At 40.6% G+C, this 12927-nt stretch overlaps 1 protein-coding gene across 6 annotated transcripts in view; it reads right to left on the minus strand.

Moving 5' to 3' along the window:
* Nucleotides 1–12927, minus strand: part of VPS13B (vacuolar protein sorting 13 homolog B) — a 1123013-nt gene that overhangs the window by 669984 nt on the left and 440102 nt on the right. For all 6 annotated transcript variants that reach the window (XM_075582636.1, XM_075582637.1, XM_075582642.1 and 3 more), the window contains exons 20-21: nucleotides 11821–11930; nucleotides 1962–2106 (exon numbers count right to left, since the gene is read on the minus strand). In XM_075582636.1, the coding sequence (XP_075438751.1) occupies nucleotides 1962–2106; nucleotides 11821–11930 (255 nt within the window). The remainder of the gene's footprint in view (nucleotides 1–1961; nucleotides 2107–11820; nucleotides 11931–12927) is intronic.

Below are 12927 nucleotides of genomic sequence, written 5' to 3' on the forward strand. Positions count from 1 at the left end.
CATTGTACACTGGAGATGAGACAGGTTAGGCAACAGAGGAGGTACTTCCAACCAGTTTATATTCCTGGGAAATAAGTGTGTGTTAGGGAAGTATAGTGCCAGTTACGCTGTCCTGTCCATGATTTACCAGTCCTGAACCAGTATCCCCGGTCAGCATAGCAATGGCAGATACAGTAACGTGTATTTAAAGAACACCTCCCATATTCAAATGGAAACACTTGTGCAGAGTAACAAATACTATAACCGGGCACAGCCTCACCCTGCGTACTGTAATAAACATGCCATTTAATTACAAACCCTTTCCCGCTGTAGAATTCATCAGGGAAGGGGTTCTGGTCGTAGAAATTAAACGTGTCCATTATGTTATGGAAACCCCAACTACTGTAGGTCCTACGGTAAAGTGTTAACCCCATTCATTTCAGAAGACCCAGCAGCGTATTGCTCAATCATAGAAACAAAAAAATATGTTTTTTTGATGATTGTAGTAGCAGGAATTAATTACGATTGGTAATGAAATGCAATGTGTTACGTTGCACTGAGCATCCGGGTGTTTTGTATGTTTGTGTTGGGTTAGCTTGGCATAAACCAATCTTAAAAGTACTTTTAACCCCCTTTGGAAATGTATTGTGACTCTATGCAATGTAAGACAACTTCTAGTATGTATATACTATTTTTTTAACTCGGCTAAAAGTGTATTCAATATATTTTGAACAATTCAGTATAATATTTAATAGCCTTTTTGAAAGGATGGGAGGTTTATGGTTAATGTGAGGAAGTACTTTTTCACAGAAAGGGTGGTAGAGCCATGGAATAGCCTCTCACTAGGGCGGTGGTGGAAGCAAGTGCAGGAAAGGAATTCAGAATTGCTTGGGATAGGCACAAGGCCATTCTAGATATGAAAGAAAGACATGGATCTAATACAGAGTGAGGTTTCACAATAGGTAAGAAAGTGGTACTTGACAGCTGTCAATTTCTTTCAAATTAAAAAAATATGGCAAAGAGTAAAATGTTAAATTATTGGTTCTTGAAGTGTGAAATATCTGCCATGCCGGTCACCAGCCAAAGTGCAGAGATATCTACATAGACAGACAGCTGTGGAGTTCTTTTGATGAAATGGACTCTCCTCCAACCGGGATGTATAGTAGTCCTCAGTGTCTTACAGATTAAGCTGCACACAACAACAGCTGCCTTGAAAATGTCTATAGCCCTGTCTCTCTACTAGTGTGATGATGTCAACCGCAGGTAACGTGCCCACGTGCCCTATACGTTTCATCACTGAGACATGACTTCATCAGTGGTGGAGTTTAGCGTCTAGGGCCTGTCTATCTGGATAGCCCTGCACTTTGGTTGGTGACTATGCGACAGTCTCACAGAGCTTGATATACTTTTATTCTTGAGTGTGCATTTATTTTATTTGTGGCACTGTAATAAACTGTTAAATACTTTTTACACTATGGAGCACACGCCTCTTATTCTTGGTATTTTAAATATACACACAATTTATATATATATATATATATATATATATATATATATATATATATATATATATATATATATATATAAACCCTGTCTTCCCATAAGAGAAGGCACAAAAGCAGCAACACTCAGATATAGCAAAAAGACATGTATTAGCAGTGACAAAACAGCACACTATAAACCCAACGTTTCGGTCCTGGCAGGACCTTCCTCAGGGGGGTATATATATATATTTATATATATACACACACACCTTCGCAACAAAATGAATAAACAGGAATAACAAAATTGGGATAAAAAAAAAAAAAAAGAACTGAAGCTGTAGAAATAATAAAAACTGACGACTTTTAATTATGAAAATGTTAAATCTCTAACAGAGGGACTATTTGTGTAAAGCCCAAAGGTGCAGTATGCTGTTTGTACAGCTGACTCATTGAAAGCTACTGATACTTTTATTTTTTCAGCAAAAGAAGAGAGCATACCTGTTACAGTTTTTGTTTTGACAGGGCTGCTGGCGTACTCGGAGGCCTGGTTCGATGGCTGCTTGGCCAAGGGCGCGCTTCCAACTGACACCTCATCCTCTTTCTTCCTTGATAGTGGCACAGCAAGAGGAACGGATCCCAGTGGCTGAGGCAAAGAAAAGAAAATAAGCACTGTGGTGTAACTCACATAGGTAGGTGAAAGCTTCAACAGGCAGTGTATGTAAAGAGTGCAACATTCCACAGTTACATTCTCCACTTTCAGGCGAGCAGCAAAGAATTACGTTTATGCCGATTCCTAAACAAATCATGTAACAAACACGACTTTAATACTTCAGTTTGTAAGTTAATGGATTCAAATCAGGGTCTCTTTGCTGCTCTAGTTAGCAAAGTGTCAAGTCAATGCCACAAAGGCAGAACGTAACAAGTTAATGATATGAATCCTAATGTATGATACTGTATAAATACATATATTTATAAATACATGCATATATACACACAAGGTTGCTTCTTTTTAGAGAAATTGGTGATTTATTATATTTTATGTTTCACTGCGTGGAACCCAATTTTTTTCTTAAAATTCCCTGTGATAGTAAAATACATTTTTATGCACCTTCTATCAGGAATTGGTACTGCATACGTAATTTGCATAGCCATGAGTCCCGATTGAGAATTATAGTTTATGAAGTTAACGTATAGCAAGTGTAACGCTAGTGTAGTGATTAGGCTAGGTTTAAGGTTTTCTTAATGTGTATATACATACATATATATGTATATACATACATATATATATATATATATATATATATGTGTACATTATATATATATATATATATATATATATATATATATATATATATATATATATATATATATATATATATATACACACACACACACACACACACACACACAAAGGATTTTGCAATGGACAAAACACAATGGACCAAATCCAAGTCGTACAAGAAGTGAAATGAATACGATCTGCCACTCAGTTTAGGATTCGTAGTTTACGAAAAAACATTTGATTCCATCTACACCTCGGTGGCCCAAGATGCATTAAGAAGACAAAGTGTTGAAGAAGCGTACATTGATATTAAAAAGAACATTTATGAGAAAGCCAGATCAACTATTAGATTACATGAAGATACAAATAAATCAAATAAAACCGCTCTGCTATAATGTTGTGCTAAAAAAACACAGCTGCAGGTGCATAGAGGTATATGATGTAGAGCAGCGGTGCGCAAAGTGGGGGATTGTGCTGGGGGGGCGCGGGCAGTTGCAGAGGCCCCGCTCTCTTCCCCCAGGCATTTAAATTAAATGCCGGGGGATCGCGTGAGGCCACTGCAACTGTTTACTTACCGGGATTCAGCCGTCTGTGTTGCGTCGCCATGGCAACGCGGCGTCTGGCACCATGTGACCTGACGTCACACGCCCACGCAGCGTCATCTGACGCGGATGAAGTTAGGCAGGGGGGCGCGAGAGCCGGGGGCAGAGAGACAGGGGGGCGCAGCACAAAAAGTTTGCGCTCCCCTGATGTAGAGCATACAGATTTGACCCAAGAAGAGTCAGAAAGAAACACCTAATACATCGATGTATGAAGATACAAGCAAGATAAGGATCAGCAAGCAGTCACGGCAGGGAAAACTATGTTACCAAAGCTTTCCATAGTAACTCTAAGTGTGGAAGACTTTGGATTGGGAAGAAAAAGGCATCAAAATCAACGGTGAATTCTTGAGTCGCCTACTGTACGATTTTCAGATGACATTGTTATTTTTGCCAAAAGATAATGACAGAAAATCTCCAGCAACTCATGGAGAACTGGAGAACTCGCAAACGCAAGTAAGAAGGTGGGTCACCATATAAGACCAAAGTGATGATCAACAAATGTGTCAAATCTGCAGAGATCAAAATTAATGGAATAGAACTGGAAGTCGTTGAAGACTATGTCTACTTTTACCGACAAATAACAACCGATGGAAATCAATAGGAGAATAAAGATGACGGAGTACAATTAGAAGAAACAAGACAATATTTCAAGGGAACCTTCCGCAGTGTCTCAAGAGGACAGTTTTCGACAAGTGTATCCTGCTCATGCTTACGTATGTATGGGTGTAAAACTTGGACCCTAAATGCGAAGATAATTCAGAAGCTTCAGACAACGCAAAACAGTATGCAGCGATGTATGCTGCGTATATTACCTGGAGCGACAGGTAAAATGGGTTCAAAACCAAACCAAAGAGTCTGCTGACTTCACAATCGTAAAGAAATTAAAATGGCAGTGGGCCGGACATATAAGAAGAGATGAATATCGTTGGACAAAGATGGAAAGATGGTACTCGACTACAGTAGATTTCAAAGACGTAGATTAAAAGTCCAAGATGACAACCAAAACTAAGTAGCGAGGATGAAATCAGAAAATGTGTTGGGGCAACGTGGATTAGAGAGGCTTCAAACCGCTTCAATTTAGGTGATAATGGTGAAAGGCAGGGTTGCAGATATGTCTAAGACAGCGGTGCGCAAAGTGGGGGGCGCGACCCCCAGGGGGGGCGGGAGATTGTGCTGGGGGGGCGCGGGCAGTTGCAGAGGCCCCGCGCTCTTCCCCCAGGCATTTAAATTAAATGCCGGGGGATCGCGTGAGGCCCCTGCAACTGTTTACTTACCGGGATTCAGCCGCCTGTGTTGCGTCGCCATGGCAACGCGGCGTCTGGCACCATGTGACCTGACGTCACACGCCCACGCAGCATCATCTGACGCGGCTGAAGGAAGGCAGGGGGGCGCGAGAGCCGGGGGCAGAGAGACAGGGGGGCGCAGCACAAAAAGTTTGCGCTCCCCTGGTCTAAGACATGTGAATGTGCTCACAAGTGATATTCTTTATTGGCTATATGCCAACGGTGGAGGTTTTTTATTGCATTTTTGACCCACCATAACTTAAAATGTATATGGTATACCTACCCAGCCCAGAAATATTGCAAAGCAAGTATAAACAAACCTCACACCGATGAGACCCATAAAGGTTGAAACGTGTCTGCGAGTGGTTCGACTTGCTTTGCTAGTCCCATGCTGTGCTTAAAAGCTGTATAAACAGCGATGCATTTGCTTATATGGGCTCCATGTGAATGGATATTCCAGGCAAAAGGTGACACATTTGCATGTCATTTCCCAGAATCACTTGCTGCATGGAAGCGCTGTATGCTGGGTGATAATGGTGAAAGGCGGGGTCTAAGACATGCAAATGAGCGTACAGTAATATTTCCATTTGCTATATGCTTTGCTGTGGAGGGTTTTTGTCACTTTTTTACCCACCATAACTTAACTGTGTGTGTGTGCGTGTATATATGTATATGTGTGTATGTATGTATATGTGTGTATGTGTGTATCTATGTGTGTGTGTGTACACACACACACACACACACACACACACACACACACACACATATATATATATATCTCACACGCTCACACGCACGCACACACACACGTAACATTAAGCCAAATATTAGAATGTTTTTATGTATTTATACACTAGAGACTAGAATAACGTGCCCTTCATCTGTGTAAGGGCATTGTGGCCTGCCTGACTCTACCTTGATTTTTTTTTAATCACTCAATGGACAAGTAAAGCATTACATTAAACCGAGGTCCACTAAATAAGAACATTCCAAAACAGGTCAACAATCAATAATCAACATACTGTATACGGAATAAATAGAAAAGCTACTATATAAAGAGTAAACTGCACATAAATATGCCCAGAAATAACGCAAACATAACTGTCCAACTACAGTTTTGCTTCAATTACGCAAATAAAGTAACTTGAAGTAGGCAACTGAATGGAAGGTGGACTATTAAGCCTCGAGATAACAATATAACAATTTGTATGTCACATAATTCTTATTATATATTAAGAGTTTAAAATGTGACCATTTATAAATGTCCTTACTTTTAACCATTTCTATTGTGTTGTTATACACATTTTCTACAGCTTTAAATGACTACATTTGTCACTCCATATTCCTTAAGTATGGGAATAAACAATAGCAGGGGTTTGTCTTTTCCACTACATTTCACGACTAGTCCTTACCTAACCTTTACACTAAAACTCAAAATGGCAACACATACAGTGCTAATGACGCTATTTGAAGTGGCAACATCCAGCCATGCCTCTTAAAGCTTTTCCAAAAGAGCCACCCTATCAGACGTGTTTAGGAAAACATCGCAGTCAGGCGAAGCTGGCAAACATTAGAGCTAGAGTATGAATGTTAATCTGGACGGTAAGGCAGCTGTTTCATCTTTCCTCACTGAAACTGAGCCTGATGCTGCTGTTGGAGACGCCCGGTACAATTTCGTCAGTCTTCTGGCAGCAACTGCTGGCTGCAAGGATGCTGCAGATGAAAGATCAGCGCTGAAAAGGGTGGAAAAATGATAGTCAAGATGTTGGGAAGAGGCCACAAACTGACGAGGAAATTGCAGCCTCGGTAATAGCAGATGACAACACTACAGCAGCTGTACCAAAACGGAGGAATCTGATGATGTCGGCAGCAATGCTTCACTTGAACATTAGCCCGTCAGGATACAAGGCAGGACATAATGGGCCATTCGCACTAAGCGGTGCTCTGCCATGAGACACCACCCACAGCCATGAAACACCTTACAGCCCATTCACTTGAATGGGCTATAAGGTATCATCCAACGCAGGATGTTATCTTGTAGCATAACATCACTTAGTAAATATGGGCCAATATGGGTTAATGTAGGACAACAACTAATACTAATATTTTAATACTACTTTTTGTATACTAATGCAGAATCAAATATGTCAAGAACACTGTCAATTATAGAGAAGGAGTTATGCGGTTAAGATGTTGGCTAAAGAGGGAAGTCCTGGTCAAAATCTCAGCTCCAGCAAAGTTTGAACTTGGGCAACTTAGGTAACCTCCGCGGGCTTAAGACACTAAAAAGATAGTGAGCATTTTCTCCTGCTGTCTCACAGTGTAAGTGGTATGAAATATAAATGATTATTTAATGCCAGTAGAGGTCTGTAATGCATTACATATTACACCAACTGCTTGGCCTGTAGCCACGTATTATCTATTCCTGAGTTTTGTATTACAAACATAAAACTAATAAAAAACAACAACACTATGAAGCCTATTTGTTTGTGGCTTTTCTTACACAGCAGCAGAAATCAACTTTTTGAATTTTTTTTTTTTTACTGAAAACTAAAACCTTGTCATAACATCAGTTAAAATACCACATTAAAATTGAATTTACATCCACTTTTGGCTTTGCTCTTTGCATATCTAGTTCAATAAACTAATGAGCAAATGCTGCTTTGAAGAGGATTGTCGGTATTTCCTCAACAAATACTGAGCCAAGATGCAGAATAATGTAAGATGTGCACTCAAATATATATATATATCTATGAATGTATTTCTTGTCCACTTTGCTAAAGCAGCAATCCAAGTGGACAGGTTTTTTTTTTTAAACATAACATAGAAGCAGGGGGTCTCCGAAGCTGACCATTCATTTCAGCTTCGGAGACCTTCTGCTCTCCAATATACATAACATGGTAACGGTATTTCAGCACTATTTAAATGCCCTGGTCACGCAGGACAATAGGAAGCCGCACCGGATGACATCGCAGCTTCCTATTGGCCCAAGGGACGCGGGTGCTTTGAACAGCACCATTACACGAACAGCAGCTGGTATAGCCCGAGCGGCTGCAAGCATCGCCTACAGAGGTAAGATCTCGGGAAGCAAGAGGTACCTGGAGCTGAAATTAATAGGGTGCAGCTCCAAAGACCCCTGCTTTAATGCTATGTAATACAAAAATATGTTTTTAAAACCGCCTGTTTGGATTGCAGCTTTAAAACATGAGACAAATAAATAATGAAAACAATTCAATTGTTTAACATGGCTAATATGTTTCCATTTTCACCGCATCCACCAGCATTCTAATCTTATCTAACTTATATCTATTTGGCCAATGATATTAACTTGAAAAAAGAAAATGTGTATAATAGCGCTAACGCAATAGTAAATATGGGATGTACCTATCACACCCTTGGTGAATGACCCAATGTCTCATAAATATAAGGAAGGCTGCCAGGACAGAAGATGACCAATCAGGTCAAATCAAACAGATACAAACAAATAATCCGGCGCCTCAATACAAATAAATACCGTGCTAATAATTATGTGACCATATATAAAGTCCAGACTTGGAATCCTGTAGTCCATAAATATTTATGGATTACAGGATTCCAAGTCTGGACTTTATATATGATCACATAATTATTAGCACAGTATTTATTTGTATTGAGGCAATGATATTAACTACGTTACACAAAACAACAACTTGGATTGTAAGATCTCCGGGTCAGTGACTCCATTTCCCTATGTTTGCTTTTATGTCTGAGGTGCTTCTTCCTATTGTGTCACGTGTATTACTGCTATGATGCGCTATACAAATAAAGATATTCATGCATGCAAAACAACAAGCAAAAACGTGAGGGTTAACAAAATAGAAGAATAGGTAAAAAAAAAAAAACAATTTAAAGCATTGCTGGTGGAGTTTGTATGTAGTTTTTGCACCTTCGTTGCATAGTTATTGGAACCGTTGCAAAACCAGTTTTCACACACTAGTACATTCCACTCTTTGCACATTTCCTTAAGGCTAAGCCCCCGCTAGCGCTGATCGGGCTGCGCTTGCGGAGGAGACTTACATATACAGATATATGTAAGTCCCTGCTCACGCAGTGCGCGCGGCGCTCGAGCACGTGCACACACGCTCAGCCGCGATCGGCGCTTAGGTAAACAAAAAATCTTTACTTTATCGCGCGCTCAACTACCCGCAATGCCCCCCCCCTCTTCCCCCGCGCATACAAGCAGGACACCCGGCTCTCATGCTTGGAGAACGCTCAGCGCCAGCGGGGACATAGCCTAAGACTAATTGCAGTCCTGATTCCTAACTGCTTCATCACGGTTGGAAGTCCAGAAAGAACAATGTAAAGAGTTCTTGTGTGTTTCGTTATGCTATTAAAATGAGCATCGTGAAGGTCCGTGGATACATATGCAGAACATTATTTATAACTATGCTTCATCGATGATCATGATGGAGGAAAAAGCTGACAAAGGCAGAGGCAACAACATACTTCAAATACATTGTGTAATAACAATAGGAAAAAGATGGAAGAAAGTACACCCAAATGGAGGAGAACACGTTGTCACATGGGACCCAAAATGTCAAAATAGCTGCCTGTGAGTGGGTTTACGGGCTATGCACTTCGTTAACCAAGGCTGCTGTGCTGAAAAGCGGTGTAATGCGGCAGGCATAAGCTTATAGGGGTCCATGTTAATATGGAAGTTAAGTAAAAGGTGACACTGTGTGCTTATTTGCATGTACTGCTGTGAAGCGCTATGTACATTAATGGCGCTATATAAATAAAGACATACAATACAATGTAATTTCCCAGAATCCCTGGCTGCAGTGGAAGCATTGTATGCTAAGCTATAATGGGGTTTGCTGGTTTGCAAACCTGTCTGAGATAAGTGAATGTGCTCATAAGTGATATTTTTATTTGCTATTCACAATAAAAACCTTGGAGATGGTTCATATGAATTGAGAGGCAAACATGGCATACTGTATACCATTTCTTTTTGCAGCTTCTACAAGATACTGTACTTTTTTTCTTCTTTAGATGATATCTGTACTTCATAAAATATCTTTGTCATAAGATAAATAATTTAGATATGGCAAAGATATATAGAATTACCCACACAGGACTATTTGGGGGCAAGCCAGACTTAAGTCACAAATAGCTACAAGTCCTGTAGGTCTAGAAGTCAGATCTGAAGAGGTCCTTCTGAGATTGTACTTCTGGCTGTATCCTTCCCTTGTTCAAACCAAATCTTTCACCTTCCTGATAAAATACACTTATTTCCATTTGAAAAATGAAATAACCTGTTTTGCCTTCCCAAATTTAAGGGTGCACTTGTATAATATTAGCATGGTTAAAGTTACTGATGTACCGAGTACCCGGAATTACCCGATACACGACAGATTTTCAGCTACCCGAAAATTACCCAGACCCGGCAACAGAGAAGTGGGCCTGGCGCCGGGTAATGTCAGGGTAGCTGAAAAAACATCATTACTTACCTGCTGTCAGTGACAAAAGGCGAGAAAGACCCGTGAGGAAGCCCGCGGCGACATCTAGGCAGGTCAGCAGCGGTCCTGTGGCGGTGGCAACATCAGAAGTGCGTGTTCAGCCCGCACGGGAGCTGCAGGACTCCATAGCAGTGTGAGCTGGGGAACCATGTGACCGGAGCAGGAGCAGAAGCGTTACTATAGGACAGCCGGCTGTCCAATAGGAATGCTTCTGCTCCGGTCACATGGTTCCCTAGCTCACACTGCTATGGAGTCCTGCAGCTCCCGCGCGGGCTGAACACACACTGCTGATGCTGCCACCGCCACAGGACCGCTGCTGACCTGCCTAGATGTTGCCGCTGTCTTCCTCCACCACCAGGTAAGTGCCAACTGGGTAACCGGACGGGTAGATCATTTGATTTTGGCCGGGTACCCGTTACCGTTTTTAAGTAGGACCCGGTCTAACACTAGTTAAAATTCTGTATACAGTTTACGTTTAAGAAGAGCTACAGTACTAAAAATGGTGCGTTGTCTACAACATAAAACAGCAAGAAAGACTAAAGCAACTCAACATGGACAGCTTGGAAGAGAGACAGGAGATACAGGATATAATAGAACAGGGATGGTCAACTCCAGTCCTCAAGGGCTACCGTCAGGTTTTAAGGATATCCCTGCTTCAGCACAGGTGGCTCAATCAGTGGCTCAGTCGTTGATTAAGCCACCGGTGCTGAAGCAGGGATATCCTTAAAACCTGACCTGTTTGTGGCCATAATAGAACATTGCAAATTTGTCACGTGTTTCAATAAGGTACAGGAGTGACGCATATTTCAGAGAAAGAGAAGTGCTTGAACAAGAGGTCATGCTCTGAAGCTAGGGGTCGTCAGACTGAGGGTTAATGTGAGGCAGAACTTCACAAGAAAGGTGGTGGATTAATGGAATAACCCCCCAACCCCGGGGGGGTGAAAATGCTAATACAGAAAGGGAAATCAAAAAGGCTTGGGGTAGACAGAAGTGTATCCAAAATAGGAAAGAAAGTCAGGGTTCAAATAGGGTCTGAAGTTTTGCAACAGATGGGGATATGGGCAGACTCGGTGGGCCAAGTGGTACTTATCGGTCATCAAACTTTGTTTCTAGTTTATTTGTCCTCTTAAATATTTTGTAGGAGCATTTTGTTTTTGTTTTTTAATATAGTGATCTGTGTGTCAATAAATGATCATTTAGAATTTCTGTATCAGAAACTAAAACACACGAACATCTGCTGATGGAACAACCAAGTGCTATGATCCGTTCTACAGAACTTGGGTCACCTCATCAGAAGTAAAAAAAAGGTGGTGAGAACATCAAATAAAGCCCTAGTAATAGGATTATTGGTAGCATGTGAAAACTACAGATTACCCAGTAGAAAATGTTCATAATGCCCCCAAAGAGAAACCTTAGCTTTTATCGCACTGCCAATATTGATATCATTTAGTCATTTTTGTAATATATTATATGTGGTGAGAAATGTTGACTTGGACTCGCTATAACCTGCCAAAATGTATTCACATGGAAGATTTCCCCAGCTATGACTAAGTGAAAATAGGTGTTTAACACGGCTTTGGTTAAAGGCCCGAATTGATGCGAAGGCTGTGCTAGACATAAATAATGATTCAATAACTCAAATGAGATTTGTGAGAAACGAGCGGTGAAAAGTAATGATGGAAACTCGATTACCTGCTGAGAGTGCCTGCTGCTCCTTTTCTGAGGCTGGTATATGAGCCATGTATATAGTACTGGGTCAACATTGATTGCGATTCCTTGAACACATGCCAAAAACACTGCGCCTGAAAGAGAGAGAAGAAAAAGGATTCTGTAACGTTTACCCCAAGAGATACAGTACAAAAGTCCTTCTCAAAGAGAGAATATAGAGTATTAGGTCAGATAGTTAGTTTGATTTATTCTATTACGAAAGTCAAAATTATGCTCACTCATCGCAAAACAGGAGATACATTCTGTGCGTGATTCTCTGATTGGGAGTTATATTCAATATTTAGTAGCTGCCTCTTTAAGTGCATCTTTGTCCCCAATTCTACTCCTGCAGAGTAATGCAACGGAGGAGTTAAAGTCGTAAAACATTTAACGTTGTAAAGTAAAGTCACCTAAGTTACCGAAACATATTAACAGTGAAAAAAAGATTATTGATTATGCAGTGACAAGTAATTTAAACATATTATGAATCGCTTTAAAGGGGCAGTCCTGGGATAAAAGTGAACTGAGAACAGTGGCATATTAAATAGGTTGAACAGAGTTGGTGGGAGAAAAAAACCCCCAAACAAATATAATGATTTTGGAATAAATGTTAAACCTTTAACATTTTCAATCCTTAACTGATGTTTGCCAGTTACCAATCTTGTTAGCTTAGTACTGTTCCCTTCCTTTGCAAAGTAATTATGGTAAAGGCACACAAGCAAAATCTGGCGCTATATCCATTAAACCCCCAAAATATATTTGTGTAATAAAAAATAAAACAAACACACCTTTGGTGCGAAACGCGTTGGAGGTTCATTATCCTAATTTTATATGGCCTAAATACATTTCAATGCCTTCATTGGTCATGTTTTCTTCCAAGTAATTATGGTGCCATCATAAGACAAGCGGATATACATTAATAGCAGACATGCTACAATCCAGTACTGTATGTCAGACAAGAACCGATTTGAAGTAATTTCTCACAACATATAAATAAGTAAGTTACTTTAAAGCAGCAATCCCCTCCCCCCCCCCCCAAAACCAATGGGGGGGCTCCTATGCGCTCACTCCAGCAGTGAAACACAAAATAAT

The sequence above is a fragment of the Ascaphus truei genome, chromosome 2, assembly GCF_040206685.1.
Source record: "Ascaphus truei isolate aAscTru1 chromosome 2, aAscTru1.hap1, whole genome shotgun sequence".
In the NCBI taxonomy this organism is placed as follows: Eukaryota; Metazoa; Chordata; class Amphibia; order Anura; family Ascaphidae; genus Ascaphus; species Ascaphus truei.